This window comes from Schistocerca americana, chromosome 7 (genome assembly GCF_021461395.2).
Source record: "Schistocerca americana isolate TAMUIC-IGC-003095 chromosome 7, iqSchAmer2.1, whole genome shotgun sequence".
Lineage (NCBI taxonomy): Eukaryota > Metazoa > Arthropoda > Insecta > Orthoptera > Acrididae > Schistocerca > Schistocerca americana.
In genome coordinates this window covers 269436625-269455881 of record NC_060125.1, presented here as the reverse complement: position 1 = coordinate 269455881, position 19257 = coordinate 269436625, and the positions used below count along the sequence as shown (strand labels likewise).

Here is a 19257-nt window from a genome sequence, read left to right as displayed (position 1 = left end):
CCACTCATGCAACACTCCTTAGCCCTGTTCCAGCTGGCCGACTGCTGCTTACAAAGCAATACAAGGAGTGATGTGAACTGCATCTCGATAATCCTTTCAACCTATATTGCCAGTACAAGAATCCTGATAATGTCCCGTCTTCTTTATTCAAGCAGCTCTTCATTTGGCCTTACAAGGCTTGAGTGGGCCCCGTACAACACCTCTGAATCTCGTAAAACATCTTAGGAGGTCCTGGTAATCGAACGAAAGCAGCGACGGTCACCATTCGGCAACTGAGGTGGATATCATACATTACGGTGTAGGCTCTACCGAAGCTGGAACTTTATCCACTAAGATGTGTGTAAATAATCCTCCTCTGATGTTATTTTGGGCACCAACACTAAGAATGAATTGGTGGACATCACCATTACTGTCGCTTGCCGGCAACTGTCTTCATTTCATCACAACAGCTGCTTCCCACACGTATTTGAATATACTTTTCATTGTCTATAAGCAGTGGGCCGTTCGAATAATGACTCGTGTTCAGCCAAATACCTCGCAACCTCGTAGTGGCGCAGAGGAAGTCTCAATTGGGAGTATTTAGGAGGGGGGTTATAAATCCCAGCAATTAACACATAATCAAGGGGAGTCTCAAGAAATCTTGGGCAGGGGAGCTATTTTAATTTAGTTCTGTAAGAATCTGTTCGATATAAAAAATGAAGCCCACTGTATAAGAAGGTGTATTTGTTTATGAGTGTACAGAGTAGCATACGCATAAAAGCACAAAATAATTAGGCTTGCTGCTGTGTGTCCATAGATGGCGCTGTAGTGGAGATGGGTGGGGGGGTGCGGCGCTTCGTTTTGAAAGGACACCGAATGGTAGGAGGGAGATGCAGTTCGATAACTGAAGCCTGTGCGAGAACTCGTATCTCACATAATACGTAAAGTACAACTGGAGACTCTACAGACGATCATATTAGCAAATTATGTCAGTACAACCAATAATGCGACCAATCATAGGTGTCCAAAGTCGATAGTCTCTCACTGGAGTACCGAAAAGGATGTAGTCGCATAAGCAAAGAATAAACCAAAGCAAAACGAGACCGATCACGTGATAACAGAAGAAAATTTCATAAAAAGAGGTAGAAACTGTAAGGTAATGGGCAAAGTAGCTTACTACAATACTGACAGTATATATCTATATGTCTATACCTTCTGTAGAACTAATAAAACTTGAAAATTGTCTTGTCTGTTTGTTTGAAAACGCAAATCGTCAAAACTGCATACGATTTTCATGGGGTTTCCACAGGTAGTCTGCATGTATCTTGGGGCAACGTATAGGCTTCATTTAATCAAAAACGGATTACGAAAGAAAAGGATATCGTAATTTAAAGTTGTAGGACTTTGCTCAGCTTATTAGTTCGGATGTTTATCTTAGTGACTGCGTACTACAGCAAAAACCAATATATGGCATTGTTAGTTCGTTGTATACCAAAGAACCAATCGTTTTCTAGTTCACCAAAGACCCAACATATGGCACTCTTAGGTTTCTTTAACTCGTTGACAGTAGTATTTTCGGACGTTTACGTCGGTCACAGAATTAAATGAAATTTCGATGAATTACAAACATCAGCTGTGTATACAACGCAGATAGATATCAACGGGAAGAGTTGAAAAATGTGTGCCCGACTGGGATTCGAGCCCTGGGTCTCCTGCTTACAATGCATTATAACCCCTAAGCCACCGATAACAGAAACAAGTCGGTAGCGCGGACTTATCCCAAGCTCCCCCCCCCCCCCCCCAAGCAGACCCAAGCTCCCCCCCCCCCCCCCCCCAAGCAGACCCACATTCTCAACTTACTCTTACTGCACACACTACGAAAGTAGTGCTCCCTGCCCATTAACCTTAATGCTCGTGCAGATGCACGCTCACTCTTGAACTCATGTGGGAACAGGATTTGCCACGAGAATTGAGATTAATGAGCAGGGTAGTTGTACTCTCGTAGTGTCTGGAGTAAGTTGAGACTGCTGTGGGGGCACGCTCGCGGTAAGTCCGTGCAGCCGCGCTGATTCCTGTGTCCTTGGTGGCTTTGGAGTTAGCCGGCATGGTAGCTCAGCGTGGTCGCTCAGAGGGTTAGCTGCCCTCTGCAATAAAAAAAACTGAAAAAAAAGAGTTAGAGCACCTCCCTAGGAAGTAGGAGATCCCGGTAAGGCACACATTTTCAACTCCTCCCGCCGATTTTTATCAACGTCCCGTACACAGCTGATGTTTGTAATTCACTTACATTTGATTTTTCACGGCTGTTATGATCGACCATGGTGTTTGTTCTTCCGGACATATCTTCGCTTGTCTCCACAGGTTTCATTTATATTCAACTTCTTGACTAGGAAAAGCCAATTTGTTGACAAAGTGATCATTCAATGTCCCCCATTTTTATGAACGAAGATATGAAACCGTAAAAGACACCGGTAAAGAGCGGTCCGTCTTTAACTCTCGTTGCGAAGCACGGTCGAATAAAAAGTGTAAAATAAAGACTATGTGTTTTGTGGAAATTATGTATCAGTCCCCTGACAACCTGTTCGACAACCTGTTCCATAATCATCTTTGGTCATGGTATGCTGAATATAAACACGTTGCATTAGGACCTTGACCTTTCGTATTATGAAAATATACAGTTTGAGTGTTGTATCTTAATAAACGTGTCATCAAAACACCTTCTTCCATCATTCCTAAAAACGTGTTTGGCCAGTTCATTTGTCTTTTGTCGATTTTGAATGTGTTTTTACATCAGATATTTTGATTAGACATTGTAGTATTATTTATTAGTTTATTATGAGAAATACAGTCGGCAAACGTTTTAGAGAGAACCATAGCTGTGGTCGGTAAACATTGCAACCTGTCTCGAATGTTGTTATTGTACAAAAGCTTGAGTAATCCTGACTCTTTTGCAGTAAAACAATAACTGTTATCACACGACATTTACATTTTTATTTATAAGTATTATCGCTGTATTTTTCTGTTGCTTCCTAAGGTGTAACTTTGCGGTAAAAATTTTAAAACCATCAGGTGATGTCAGCTTGTTCTACGAACCACGATTAACACTGCCTCAAATTGAAATTTTGACACCCTTTTCGTATTTCAGCCATGGTAATACCATTATAACACTTGACAAGCAACACAGAACTACTTAGATGTGAAAAACCCACTGGTCCTGATACAACGTGCATGCCAAAAAAGTTACCTGCTTAGGATAATATTTTTCATTCACTTGTGTTTTTTTTTAAGAACTCAGGCAAGAAAATAACATTGGGGCCCTTCATCTGAGAGTTCACAATTATGTTTTAGGCAGCAATTTGACGGATATGAGAGTAGGTGGAAAATAAAATTGTGCCACTTAACATAAACATTGCATTTTTTGTTGTTGATGTATTTCTGCAGACACTTTAGTCATTGAATTAATATTGAAACCCTTGACACACATTATAGAACAATTTAAATTTGAAGTATTTGATTTACAAAGCGTAGGCCCGAAAAATGTTATTTCTTAGCTACATATGTTTCATAACTATTTAGAGACAAAAATAGTGCTTGAGTACTTAATTTGAGAGTTCGTGAACATGTTTCAGGCACCATTTGGATGGCTATGTGCGTGTGTGTGTGTGTTTGTGTTTGTGTGTGTGTGTGTGTGTGTGTGTGTGTGTGTGTGTTCAACTGACGAATTTTAGACATGGAAATTCTACAGTTTTAGATCTTTCGAATACTTTTGAGCATTGTCAGTATGGCTTCTCTGCGTCTGCCTTGTGACTGGGTGTTTCATTTTGATGCGAGCTATTTATACTACACTGTGACAAAATGTTCATTTTAATACTACGCTGTTGTTAACTGGAGAGAGGAAGGAAAAGAAGATGGGGAAAGCGTGGCTTGTCATGGGATAGGTAAGAGTGCTGTCACTTGCCGTCCTCTTGGATTGTGACGTCAGAGGATCAGGTCTGCACCTATCACTGTGCTAGCCACAACCTGACAGAGTCAGACGATTAGCCAGTGTGCGTACTTGCCCCTGAGTCGTCTAGCATTCCTAAGCTACGCGCTGACGGAAACGGCAATCTGGTAAACATTTTGGAAGAAATAGGAATTTTCACATATTTGCGAAAACATCTTAACATTATTTTGAAAGAATAGTCTGACCTAAAAACAGCAATCATCAAAATTTTCAGCAGTAATTTCGTAAATCTTGAGCGCTGAAACACATCCCTTTGTTTAGAAATTCCGTTAACACAGATCAGAAACGAATTAGTACAAGGTAATCAACATGTTTGAATGTTGAGAACACTGCCATTGATAGGTACATGACAGCCCAAAAGGATAGGCTGATTAAAACTATAATATAATTATATAATTATCAGCGTATGGCTGTTGCACATAATACTGCCTCTGCAGCAATAATTCGAGCAGCAGTCAGCACCAAAGTGACAGAACGAACCGTTACAAATCGGCTCCTTCAAGGACAGATCCGAATCGGATGCTCTGTAGTGAACATTCCGCTGACCCCAAACCACCGCCACTTGCGACTTCAGTGACGTCAAGCGAGATCTCATTTGAGAGCAGAGTGTATGTCCGTTGTGTTTTCTGATGAAAGCTAGTTCTGGCTCGGTGCTAGTGATGGCCGTATATTGGTTAGAAGAACGCCAGTTGAGTACATGCAAACAATCTGTCTTCCGTCTAGACAAACTGGACCTACACGTGGAGTTATGATTTGGGCTACGATTTTGTATGCCGGCAGGAGCTCTCTCGTGGATATCACATACGTCCTGACTGCAAATTTGTACATCAGTCTGTTGATTCGACCTGTTGTGCTGCCATTCATGAACGGTTTTCCAGGGAGTGTTTTCCAACACGATAACGCTCGCCCACATACCGCTGTCGTAGTCTAACATGCTCTACAGAGTGTAGCTTGGACTGCTCCCTGTCAAGATCTGTCTCCAACAGAGCACATATGGGGCATTGTCGGGCATAACTATAGCGAGATCATCCACAAGCCGCATTAACTGTCCCTGTATTCACCGACCAGGCATGGAACTCCATCCCACAAACTGACATCCGGCGCCTGTACGACACACTGCTTGCGCGTTAGCATGTTTGCAGTCAACATTCTGGCGGTTACACCGGTTATTAATCTACCATAGTTTCACATTTGCAATGTCTTTTCCTGCGCGTACATTTACCTGTGATCTTGCAAGGTAATCCATTAAATATGTCACCTGAACAAATGCATTTCCAAAATTTCATTACTCTACATTAATTACCTCTTGGTGTATTTCACTCGAGGTCTACTTGTTGCGACAATTTCGCATCTTCGGATCTTAAAAGTCAGATGCCATTTAATTTAGCGCACACTATAATTACCTTGTTGCGTGGCGCGGAACTCCTCATCGTACATGTGGTAGGTCCTGGCGTGCGCCAGCAGGATGGTGTGCGCCGACAGGTACTCGCCGATGCCGTGGGTGTTGATGCGCGGTGCCTTGTCGTTCTCACCGTAGCCGCGGGTCACCTCTTTCGGTTCGTTGAACGTGATCCACCACTTCACCTGTAGTGCAAGAGACCAAAAACATAGACAACAGCTAGCTTCTAGTTCTCCTCGAAATGAAATGACGAGATCGTATAGGACCGTACTAAGGTCGTTCGGCAGCGTGGTGCAAGCCCTTCTATTTGACGCCACTTCGACGACTTGTGCGTCGATGAGGATGGCATGATATGATTAGGATAAAACAAACAACACAAACACCCAGTCCCCAAGCACATAAAATGTACGACAATCCGCAGTGGCGGAACATAGTATTGATGAGAAACACACCTTCGATTTCGAGGACACAAAGAAAATATGCAGTACAAACGGATTTTGGGACTCAGTTATCAAAGAGTCCATAGAAATACGGTTACACGACAACCTAATCAACCGCGACAGTAGCTACCATCTCAGCACAGCCTCGGAGCCTACAATCAGGAAAATCAGAGAAGAACGTTCCGTTCCACCACGGGCCACAGACGGAGCAGACAGAGACGGACGTCGGGACCCGAACCCCGCACACGCGTTCCCCCCACCACCACCACCGGCCGCTCCAGGCGCATCGGGCGATTTCGCGGGCGCGTGATTGGCCGGCGGAGGGGAAGCGGACAGCGGTCCGGCAGAGATATCAGCCCGCGACCGATGGTATTTACTTACGCCGACAACAGAATACATCGTCAGTACTTGCAATCCGGCCCCTCCTCCCCTCGTCCTAAGTCCGCTCCTGCTTGCCAACGCCACCGACACACTTCCAGACTATATTGCATTCCTGAATAATGGCAAGCAGACAACCCGTCTGCCGACCAAAATCCTCCCCAAACCCACCCCCTCGTCTCAGCCTTCCACCCATTCCAAATACCTTAAATCCCCCCCCCCCCCACACACACACACAAGTCCACCACATCCAAACAGCGGCGTGCAAGGAATGACAGGAAGGAGAAGCACTCCAAGGGAAAGAAGCACTCCACCACCCCTACCCCCACCCCAACCACTCCATCACCCTGTGAGGAACCTGCGCCCCCGACAGCACCTGTCGTCGCCCTGGGAGGGGACCAGGAAATAATTGCACTGGAAGGGAACCACGTAACCGGGCAGGACTCGGATCGTTTCGTGCTGACGAAGAAAACTTTTCGCCAGCCAAGGCTTCCGGCGGCCCGGAGAGTGGAACCCACCCCGAACAGATGTCAGGCGGTGGCTGATGAGCCAGAGACAACACAAAACAACACAACAGAATCACAAACACAGAATCAAGTCACCCACCACCTCCCCCCGATTGTCGCTGAGTTTTCTCAGAATTACGAGGAGCTCTTCGAGTTACTGAAAACAGAAATCAGGGGAGGCAGCTTCCAGGCAAAACCTGCCGGTGGAGACAAAATAAAAATTACGCTACATACACTAGAAAACTACACCACATCAAGACACTTTTCAATAACAAAAACATACCCCACTACACGTTCCCCACAACAAAAACACGCAACAAAAATATAGTAATAAGAGACCTCCCAAGACGACTGTCCCCCCAGGCAATCAAAAAAGACTTGACTGCCCAGAGGAACGTCGTCAAGGCGGTCCAGTAGATGCGCAACGTAAACAGGAAGTGGCCACTATATCAGATCACACTCCCTGACATCCCCCAAAACAAAAAAAAATGGTCCTGGCTGTGCCTGTCACCACTGAACCGCTGCGCTGTAGAAACAAGATGGTGCAGTGCTTCATGTGTCAGGGCCTAAACCACATCACCGCCTTCTGCACCATGCCAATAAGATGCAGAAAGTGCGCCGAGGCCCACGACACAAGGACATGCACACTACAACACATGGACCCACAAATAATGTGCGCACTGTGTGGTAAAAACCACGTAGCGGGTTACCAAGGTAATGAGGTCCATAAACGACACACACAGCAGGCAAAGGGCGCCCCCCAGACACGCAAACAAAGCACCACGATCCCACCCAGCCACACAAGAAAACAAAACACGACAACACACACGGACAAGGCCTGGGTAAAACTAAGGCCGGACACACCAAGGGCAACTTATGTGGAAGTGGTTTCTCCTCCAAGATGCTATGAAAGTGTGGCCCAATCAACACAACACCAGAAGCCATCACAAGAACAACACCGGCAAACACACACTAACAACAACCAGGTCCACCATGACAGAGAAAGCTCTAGGGAACCCCACACACAGTCCCCCCCCCCCCCCCCATAGATCAGTTGTTCGGCGTAATGGTGCAGACCATGAACCTCATCATGGAAAATGATGGAATTCAGGGAAGCCCAGAAGCAGAACACACAGATCCTCATTGCCCTTCAGGCAGCAGTCCAGCAGTCGCTCCCCTCTGCGACTTCCTCAGTAGTTTCAAAACCCCATCATGAATAGAAGACCAAATATCCAAGGCCTGAAAATGTTCAGTTCAGAGAACTCATGAAGGAGTTCTCCATCGACATATGCATGATGGGGGAAACCCACCTAAAACCGGGAATAAAAGCGACAATTTCCAACTACATTAGCTGGCGTAAAGACAGGCCAACCCAAGGCGGAGGAGTGGCCATATACGTAAAAAGAGGGATCCCCCACCACCAGGTATTCTTAGCAGCTACCAACAAAATTGAAGCAGTGGCGGTGGAAGTAACCACTGCCACCAGACCCCTAACCATTGTTGCAATTTACCGACCTCCACAAGACCAGATAGATGAGGGAGACATAGCTGCTCTAGGGCAAATTAAAGGCAAACTCATAATAGGGGGTGACTTCAATGCCAAACACCCTGATTGGAATTCTAGACTAACCTCAAGAGCAACCGCCAAATTGCAACAACTGGCGCGCATCCACCACTTCGAAACATGGGGTCCGGTCGAGCCCACACATTTTCCAAAAAATGGAGGCAGGCCCGACGTGTTAGACACAGCTCTCACTAGGAGGATCGCAGAGTTTGTGGCCGCAAGGACAAACAACAGAATGTCCTCCGACCACACCCCAGTGATCCTAGAGGTAGATGTGACAGAATGGGTAGCACTCCCACGATACCAAACGTCTTACAAACGTACAGACTGGGAGCGATACCGAGAAACTGCCGCCTCTGATATCGCTCGCACTCCGCCACCTACTGCCGAAACAGTAGAACAAGCGCTACAAGACTTAACAGGTATCATCTTCCAGGCAGCGGAAGAGGCCACCCTTCCACAAAGGGATGGCTCACCGCCGCAAATACAACTCCCGGAACACTTGCTAGCTCAAATTCGACATAAGAACAGAGTGGCAATAAGAGTGGCAGATCACCAGAAATCAGGCCACCAGGAGGTTGCTCAATCGTCTACAGAGAGAACTGAAGGTAGCACTCAATGAGCACAGAAACCAGCAATGGCAAAACCGTCTCACAGCTCTCAAAGTAGACTATCATACACTATGGCAAGCAACCAAACAGTTCACAAAAAGACGCGCTCGGATGCCGCCACTGCACGGTGAGTGGGGTCTGGTTTACAGCCATGCTGAGGACAACGCCCTCGACGACTCCTTCGAGAAGCAGTTTCAAGCGGCAGAACCCCAGGATGAAGCGCACGAAGAGGTGGTCAGTCGTCAACTGGCCGTCTTCCTCTTTGCTGAGGAGGACCCAGAGGATGAATCCACTCTTTTCGCCCCCGAGGACGTGGCAAAAGTAATTAGGTCCCTCCCCACAAAAAAGGCACCAGGACACGACAGTGTCACCAATCAGTTAGTCAAAAATCTCCCACCCACGGCGATCACACACCTCACGAACGTCCTCAACGAGATTACTCGATCACGCGAGTTCCCAGCTTGCTGGAAACATGCGGAAGTAGTCGTGATACACAAACCAGGGAAAGGCCCTCTATTCCCGCAGCACTACAGGCCGATTAGCCTCTTGCCAACTCTCAGCAAGATCTATGAGCGCCTCCTGCTAAGACCCATACAGGAACATATTACCAGAGAGCAACTTCGGACGGATTTCCAATTTGGGTTCCGGCAGAACCACTCTGCCCCACAACAGGTCATGAGAGTGGTTGAAGCAGCCACAGAGGGCTTAAACCACATAGGCTACTGCAGGATAGTGCTACTAGATGTAGCCAAAGCCTTTGACCCAGTATGGCATAGAGGGCTACTCTACAAGTTGTACACGCAAGGGTTTCCTGGGAGCATATTTAAGCTGATCAAAAGCTATCTCACGAATAGAACTTTCTCCGTCAAAGTAGAAACTGCCACCTCCTTCAAAAGGCGTATTCGTGCTGGGGTGGCACAGGGATCGGTCCTGGGGCCCCTTTTGTACTGTCTGTACACTGTGGACACTCCAACGGCCCCCCTGGTGCACACTGCACAGTACGCAGACGACACGTCCCCCCCTCCATCTTCACCTAAATGGAACCCAACTCCCCTGTCGCAGAACCGCCAAGTACCTTGGCGTAACCTTGGACTCTCGTCTTACTTCGAAACCCCACATAGACGAGGTCCACAAGAAGGTCTGCGCCAGAATGTCTATCCTATACCCAATCCTGAACTCGACCAGCTTCATTCCCTGCCCAGTAGCAATAAACGTGTACCAGGCCCTGATCTGGCCAGTAATGGAATATGCGTGCCCTGTCTGGAGATACGCGGCAAAGCAGCACCTGGACAAACTCCAGAGTCTGCAGAACCGCGCCCTCAGGACGGCATTACATTTACCTCTTGGATTCCCCATAGATGATCTGCACGCCGCAGCCGAAATCCCACTCCTGAGAGAGCGTTTTCAAGATCTGGCAAGGGCCTTCTATGAGGGTTCTTCCAGATCAGGAAACGCCCTCATCCACTCCCTAGGTCGGTATGACATGTCCCACGACAAGCACAAGCGCCCCATGACGATCTTCGACGCCTTAAGTCGAAGAGAAAATCCCAAATATCCAATCCCTAATCCTGCCCCTTCCCATATAACACCAAACATCTCGCCAACCTCAGGCAAATACCAGACACAAACAGAACAGTCATCACATTTCACAGATTCACAGACACCAAAAAAAAAAAACTACAGATATAATCACACACACACATTACACAGGGGAGTAAAAGCCGAAAGGCTACAAGAGCTCCCCCTCTCAGTTCCCCAAAGAGGGGAAAGTAACAGATGAGAGCAGCAGCAGATATCCCGACACATCGCCTGAAGATGATAGAGACGTATTCCATCGAAACGTTGCTACGAGACGACGACGCTACTCGACTCACAACCCGTGAAGACTTCATATATGAAAATCGCCGAGAAATCCTGCACTCACGTATAACAAATAAATTGTGTTACCCGACCAGAAATCGAATCAGGGACTCCGCGACCTAGAGGCAGCGACGCTGACCACTAGGCAACAACGAACAATTGCTGCTTCGAGGAAAAACATGATAGAAGGCTGAGATTTCGCCACTTTCTTGTGACACAAGAACAATCGGCAAAACATTCCAAATGATAAAATACTTTCGAAATATTCTAGTCAGCTGTCTTTATTTACCATATTAATATTTGCAATGTATTATCGATTTCAGAGGTACATAAGTCGAATGTGTGCCATCCACGTGACAGTCTAAATGAATGGACAATGTAATACAGCAAGAAAATCAAATAGTGTACATGCAGAAGCTGAATCATACGAGCCAATTTTAGAAGAATGATACTAGAGAACACATTGTCAATAGATATATCATCGTCGATATACAATCACCTGCTGGCAAGCGGGCCGCGTGACGCCTGATCAGCCATACGGACCCAAGTATAAACCGATTTGTTAGCTGACATGGTAGCTCAGCCTGTTCGGTCAGAAGGTTAACTGCCCTATGTAATAAATTGCTGAGTGAATGGATCAACAGTGAATTTTAACAAGCTTCATGGAACATCCGCCCCAAGCAAATACAACGAAGAAAATGCAATGAACAAAATGGGATTTAAAAATGGGAAGGGGGGTAGCGTCTTTGATCAGTAATCAAAACGCAATCAGTGCGGGGTCCGAGACACCCCACCGTTTAAATTTTGATTAATAACCAGCACTGGCGGTCGAAGACTTCCGGCATAGGAAATCACCCTCATTCTACCAACGGCCTTCTCAAAGAGAACGGAAGAGCGGATTGAAGTCCAGATCACTCTCTTCTCCTTGGGGTGGGAAACTGCCCCTAAAGGTACGAAGAATCAGCAATGATCAACGGCATGAGGATGAAGAAGGCAATGGAAATCAGTGCATTAAAGACACATAACGATTATCCACAGGACATGTGGCCTGTAACTGAAAAAATGTCATTATGATCTCTCCATTGGCAAAAGATTCCCGAATAGTCCCCCGTTCGGAACCCCGAGAGGGGACTGCCAAAGGGGAGTTGACTATTTGAGAAAGATTGAAAAACCAACGAAAGGATAACGTTGTACGAGTCGGGGTGTGGAATTTCAGAAGCTTGAACGTCGTAGGCAAGCTAGAAAATCTGGAAAGGGAAATGGAAATGCTCAATCTGGATATAGTAGGGATCAATGAAATTAAATGGAAAAAAGACAAGGATTTCTGGTCAGATGAGTATAGGATAATATCAACAGCACCAGCAAATGGTATAACGGGAATAGAATTCGTTATGAATAGGAAGGTAGGGTAAACAGAATGTTACTGTGAACAGTTCAGTGATAGGATTGTTCTAATCAGTACCGACAGCAAACCGAAACCGAGAACGATAGTACGGGTATATATGCCGACGTCTCAAGCTGAAGATGAAGAGACAGAAAAAGTATATGAGGATACTGAAAGGGTAATACAGTACGTAATGGGAGATGAAACTCTAATAGTCATGGGGAATGGAATGCAGTTGTAAGTGAAGAAGCAGAAGAAAAGGTTGCAGAAATATGGGATTGGGACTAGGAATGAGAGAGGAGAAAGAATAATCGAGTTCTGTAATAAATATCAGCTAGTAAAAGCGAATAATCTGTACAAGAATCACAAGAGGAGAAGATACATTGGAAAAGACCGGGTGATAAGGATTGGAAGGCGTTCCCAGGAGCAGATATAGACTCAGATCACAAGGTAGTAGTGGTGAAGAGCAAACTGAAGTTTAAGAGATCAGACAGGAAGAATCAACACCCAAAGAAGTGGGATACGGAAGTACTAAGGAATGACGAGATGTTGTTGGTGTTGTGGTTTGATGCAGTTCTCCATGCTACTCTATCCTGTGCAAGCTGCTTCATCTCCCAGTACCTACTGCAACCTACATCCCTCTGAATCTGCTTGGTGTATTCATCTCTTGGTCTCCCTCTACGATTTTTACCCTCCACGCTGCCCTCCAATACTAAATTGGTGATCCCTTGATGCCTCAGAACATGTCCTACCAACCGATCCCTTCTTCTAGTCAAGTTGTGCCACAAACTTCTCTTCTCCCCAATCCTATTCAACACCTCCTCATTACTTAAGTGATCTACCCATCTAATCTTCAGCATTCTTCTGTAGCACCACATTTCGAAAGCTTCTATTCTCTTCTTGTCTAAACTATTTATCGTCCATGTTTCACTTCCATACATGGCTACACTCCATACAAATACTTTATGAAACGACTTCCTGACACTTAAATCTATACTCGATGTTAACAAATTTCTTTTCTTCAGAAACGCTTTCCTTGCCATTGCCAGTCTACATTTTATATCCTCTCTACTTCCACCATCATCAGTTATTTTGCTCCCCAAATAGCAAAACTCCTTTACTACTTTAAGTGTCACATTTCCTAATCTAATACCCTCAACATCACCCGACTTAATTAGACTACATGCCATTATCCTCTTTTGCTTTTGTTGATGTTCATCTTATATCCTCCTTTCAAGACACTATCCATTCCGTTCAACTGCTCTTCCAAGTCCTTTGCTGTCTCTGACAGAATTACAATGTCATCGGCGAACCTCAAAGTTTTTATTTCTTCTCCATGGATTTTAATACCTACTCCTATTTTTTCTTTTGTTCCCTTCACTGCTTGCTCAATATACAGATTGAATAACATCGGGGAGAGGCTACAACCCTGTCTCACTCTCTTCCCAACCACTGCTTCCCTTTCATGCCCCTCAACTCTTATAACTGGAATTTGGTTTCTATACAAATTGTAAATAGCCTTTCGCTCCCTATTTTTACCCCTGCCTCCTTCAGAATTTGAAAGAGAGTATTCCAGTCAACATTGTCAAAAGCTTTCTCTAAGTCTACAAATGCTAGAATCGTAGGTTTGCCTTTCCTTAATCTAGCCTCTAAGATAAGCCGTAGGGTCAGTATTGCCTCATGTGTTCCAGTATTTCTACGGAATCCAAACTGATCTTCCCCACGGTCGGCTTCTACTAGTTTTTCCATTCGTCTGTAAAGAATTCGCGTTAGTATTTTGCAGCCGTGACTTATTAAACTGATAGTTCGGTAATTTCACATCTATCAACACCTGCTTTCTTTGGGATTGGAATTATTATATTCTTCTTGAAGTCTGAGGGTATTTCGCCTGTCTCATACATCTTCCTCACCGGATGGTAGAGTTTTGTCAGGACTGGCTCTCCCAAGACTGTCAGTAGTTCTAATGGAATGTTGTCTACTCCCGGGGCCTCGTTTCGACTCAGGTCTTTCAGTGCTCTGTCAAACTCTTCACGCAGTATCATATCTCCCATTTCATCTTCATCTACATCCTCTTCCATTTCCATAATATTGTCCTCAAGTACATCACCCTTGTATACACCCTCTATATACTCCTTCCACATTTCTGCTTTCCCTTCTTTGCTTAGAACTGGGTTTCCATCTGAGCTCTTGATATTCATATAAGTGGCTCTCTTTTCTCCAAAGGTCTCTTTAATTTTCCTGTAGTCAGTATCTATCTTACCCCTAGTGAGATAAGCCTCTACATCCTTACATTTATCCTCTAGCCATCCCTGATTAGTCATTTTGCACTTCCTGTCGGTCTCATTTTTGAGACGTTTGTATTCCTTTTTGCCTGCTTCATTTACTGCATTTTTATATTTTCTCCTTTCATCAATTAAATTCAATATTTCTTCTGTTACCCAAGGATTTCTACTAGCTCTCGTCTTTTTACCTACTTGATCCTCTGCTGCCTTCACTGCTTCATCCCTCAAAGCTACCCATTCTTCTTCTACTGTATTTCTGTCCCCCATTCCTGCCATTTGTTCCCTTACGCTCTCCCTGAAACTCTGTACAACCTCTGGTTTAGTCAGTTTATCCAGGTCCTATCTCCTTAAATTCCCACCTTTTTGCAGTTTCTTCAGTTTTAATCTACAGTTCATAACCAATAGATTGTGGTCAGAGTCCACATCTGCCCCTGGAAATGTCTTACAATTTAAAACCTGGTTCCTAAATCTCTGTCTTACCATTATATAATCTATCTGATACCTTTTAGTATCTCCAGGATTCTTCCATGTATGCAATCTCCTTTTATGATTCTTGAACCAAGTGTTACCCATGATTAAGTTGTGCTCTGTGCAAAATTCTACCAGGCGGCTTCCTCTTTCATTTCTTACCCCCAATCCATATTCACCTTCTACGTTTCCTTCTCTCCCTTTTCCTACTACCGAATTACAGTCACCCATAACTATTAATTTTTCGTCTCCCTTCACTATCTGAATAATTTCTTTTATTTCATCATACGTTTCTTCAATTTCTTCGTCATCTGCAGAGCTAGTTGGCATATAAACTTGTACTACTGTCGTAGGTGTGGGCTTCGTGTCTATCTTGGCCACAATAATGCGTTCACTATGCTGTTTGTAGTAGCTTACGCCCATTCCTATTTTTTTATTCATTATTAAACCTACTCCTGCATTACCCCTATTTGACTTTGTATTTATAACCCTGTATTCCCCTGACCAAAAGTCTTGTTCCCCCTGCCACCGAACTTCACTAATTCCCACTATATCTAACTTTAACCTATCCCTTTCCCTTTTTAAATTTTCTAACCTACCTGCCCGATTAAGGGATCTGACATTCCACGCTCCGATCCGTAGAACGCCAGTTTTCTTTCTCCTGATAACGACGTCCTCTTGAGTAGTCCCCGCCCGGAGATCCGAATGGGGGACTATTTTACCTCCGGAATATTTTACCCAAGAGGACGTCATCATCATTTAACCATACAGTTGCGCTGCATGCCCTCGGGAAAAAATTACGGCTGTAGTTTCCCCTTGCTTTCAATCGTTCGCAGTACCAGCACAGCAAGGCCGTTTTGGTTAGTGTTACAAGGCCAGATCAGTCAATCATCCAGACTGTTGCCCCTGCAACTACTGAAAAGGCTGCTGCCCCTCTTCAGGAACCACGCGTTTGTCTGGCCTCTCAACAGATACCCGTCCGTTGTGGTTGCACCTACGGTACGGCTATCTGTATCGCTGAGGCACGCAAGCCTCCCCACCAACGGCAAGGTCCATGGTTCATAACGAGATACAGTTGATGTTATCTAAGGTTATAGGTACTGCAGTAAGAAATAGCTCAGTAGGCAGTACGGTTGATATCTCTAAAAAGGGCAATCATAGAAGTTGGAAAGAAAACCATAGGTACAGAGAAGTTAACTGCAAAGAAACCATGGGTAACAGAAGAAATACTTCAGTTCATCGATGAAAGAAGGAAGCATATAGGAAAGTTAAAATAACCTTCGGTGAAATTGAAGACAAGGGTGCGAACATTAAGAGTGCAATGGGAATTCCACTGCTGAATGCAGAGGAGAGAGCGGGTAGTTGGCAAGAGTACATTGAAGGCCTCTATCAGGGGGAAGATCTGTATGATGTAATAGAAGAAATAGAAGTCGATTTAGAAGAGATAGGGGTCCAGTATTAGAATCAGAATTACAGAGAGCCTTGGAGGACTTAAGATCATATAAGGCAGAAGGGAACGATAACATTCCACCATAATTTCCTAAAATCGTTGGGGGAAGTGGCAACAGAAGTATTACTCACGTTGGTGTGTAGAATGTATGAGTCTGGCGATATACCATCTGACTTTCGGAAAAGTATATCCACACGACTCCGAAGACTGCAAAAACTGACAAGTGCGAGAATTATCGCACAATTAACTTAACAGCTCATGCATCCAAGTTCCTTGCAAGAATAATATAAAGAAGAATGGAAAAGAAAATTGAGGATGTGTTAGATGATGATTAGTTTGGCTTTAGGAAAGGTAAAAGGCACCAGAGGGGCAATTCTGACGTTGCGGTTGATAATGGAAGCAGGACCAAAGAAAGATCAAGACACGTTCATAGGATTTGTCAATGTAAAATGGTGCAAGATGTTTGAAATTCTCAGAAAAATAGGGGTAAGCTACAAGGAGAGACAGGTAATATAGAATATGTACAAGAACCAAGAGGGAATAATAAGACAGGACGACCGAGAACCAAATTCTCGGATTAAAAAGGGCGTAAGACAGTAATGTAATCTTTAGCCTCTACTGTTCAATCTGTACACCGAAAAAGCAATGATGAAAATAAAAGAAAGACTCAGGAGTGGAATTAAAATTAAACGAGAAAGCATATCAATGATACGATTCACTGATGACATTGCTATTCTGAGTGAAAGTGAAGAAGAATTACGTGACCTGCTGAATGGAATAAACAATCTAATGAATGAAGAATACAGATTGGGAGTAAATCGAAAAAAGACGAAAGTAATGAGAAGTAGCAGAAATGTGAATAGCGAGAAACTTAACATCAGGATTGATGGTCACGAAGTGGAAGAAGTTAAGGAATTCCACTACCTAGGCAGCAAATTAACCAATGACGGACGGAGCAAGGAGGACATCAAAAGCAGACTAGCACTGAGAAAAGGCATTCCTGGCCAAGAGAAGTCTACTAGTATCAAACATAGGCCTTTATTTGAGGAAGAAACTTCTGAGAATATACGTCTGGAGCACAGTATTGCATGGTAGTGTAACATGGACTGGGAAAACCGGAACAGAAGAGAATCGAAAAATGTGAGATGTGGTGCTACAGACGAATGTTGAAAATTAGGTGGACTGATGAGGAGAATGTTATCTGTCTGTAACACAATGATGGAACTTCAGGCATTCCTGTGTAGTGATAATCAGCAGCTACGTTGTAAACTAGACAAGGAAGTAACAAGGTAATGTGAAAGAGTATGAAGGTGGGTAATGAGGAGGTTCCGCGCAGAAACTGAGAGGAAAGGATGATGTGGAAAAATCTGTTAAGACATCAGGGAATGACTTCCATGGTACTAGAGGGAGCTGTAGAGGGTATAAACTGTAGACAGACATTGGAATAGATCCAGCAAATAACTGGAGACGTATGTTGCAAGCGCTTCTCTGAGATGAAGAGGTTGGCACAGGAGACGAAGTCGTGGAGGGCTGCATCAGACTAGTCAGAGGACTGGTGACTTAAAAAGAAATATGAATCAAAATTGTGTCTGTCTCCATTTGCTGACATTTCATTTAGGATAGCGGCTGTTGCTGGAACTCACTCAGTTTCTATCTAACTAAAGAGTAAAAACTTTGTCAGAAAACCATTAAAAAATTTCAAACTCGACGGATTTGTTAAGCAGATTTCAGACTCGCAGTTATTCTTTATACGAAGACACATGTAATACAGAAGCTAGCAAATAGCATGGCCTGGACTAACATCATGTGCGACGTTGGATCGGATTGAGGAATACGCAATAAATGAGCTTTTCACCAAGGAAACCATAAAGTGAGCGTGTAGCTAGGGGTATACGGAACTTGAATGTAGCGACAAAAGGAAAGATGGAGTACTGACAAGTCGAGAACTACTTCAGCCTTGGAAATGGTGAAGACCTTATACTTTCCACAGACGGATTTTCGAAGGAGTATAGGTTGGTTCCTCCGGTTTGTGCTTAGTTAGTTAGGCTTAACTGGTTCTAAGTCTAGCGGACTGATGACCTCAGATATAAGTTCCATAGTGATTAGACCCATTTGAACCAGTTGTTCTTAATGTGATACATTTCGCTTCGTTATAATCAAGTGTCATATATCTCGGTGTATTCCAAGAGACAGGCTTTTCGTCGGTGTTGCCGACCTGGTGTAGAGAGTAAGCCTCTCTGGAAGATGATGAGTTTGCTGGTAATATCTTTAGGCAGTACTTGTGCTTGTGATGAACTTCGACGGACAGAGAGACCATGAGTCCCCAAGACTTAGAACTACTTAAACCTAACTAACCTAAGGACATCATACACATCCATGCACGGGGTTGGATTCGAACATGCGACCGTAGCAGCAGCGCGGTTCCGGACTGAAGCCTAGAACCGCTCGGCCACAGCGAAAAACAACTGGAAACGAAAATCAAAAAGTTACTGAGATTGCAGATAAAATATTCTAGGATGTTAAGGCGTGTGATATTCCCTTCATGCCCACCTTGTAACTTCTGTGCTGGAACTTTCTGGTATTCACAGTTAGGTGAACTGCAGAGGCCTCTGAACTTCGATTTGTGAAGTAGGCTCTTTAAGAGGAATGTAGTGCTTCTAGACGATGTTACCTTCAACAACAACTGTTACCAAAGTCTGTACAGTTACATAATTACCGGGATGTTATCAATTGCTCTAGAGGAAGGAATGCTACTCCCCCCAATGTTATTCTCAAGCCTAAATCCTTGCCCAACGACAATTTTCCAAAGGAGAAAGTAAATAATAAATTTTTGTATTATAGATAGACTTGGTCGTTATACTTCAATGCATGACTTCAACACTCTAGATACTTACATAAGACGTAAAGAAATCATTTAAAGACCGTTCCCTAAAACA

The 19257-nt window shown here is 44.3% G+C and overlaps 1 protein-coding gene across 1 annotated transcript in view; it reads right to left on the bottom strand.

The window, feature by feature from the left end:
- Positions 1-19257, bottom strand: part of LOC124622393 (myrosinase 1-like) — a 121483-nt gene that overhangs the window by 64933 nt on the left and 37293 nt on the right. The window contains exon 5 of the mRNA XM_047148082.1: positions 5383-5563. Within this exon, the coding sequence (XP_047004038.1) occupies positions 5383-5563 (181 nt within the window). The remainder of the gene's footprint in view (positions 1-5382; positions 5564-19257) is intronic.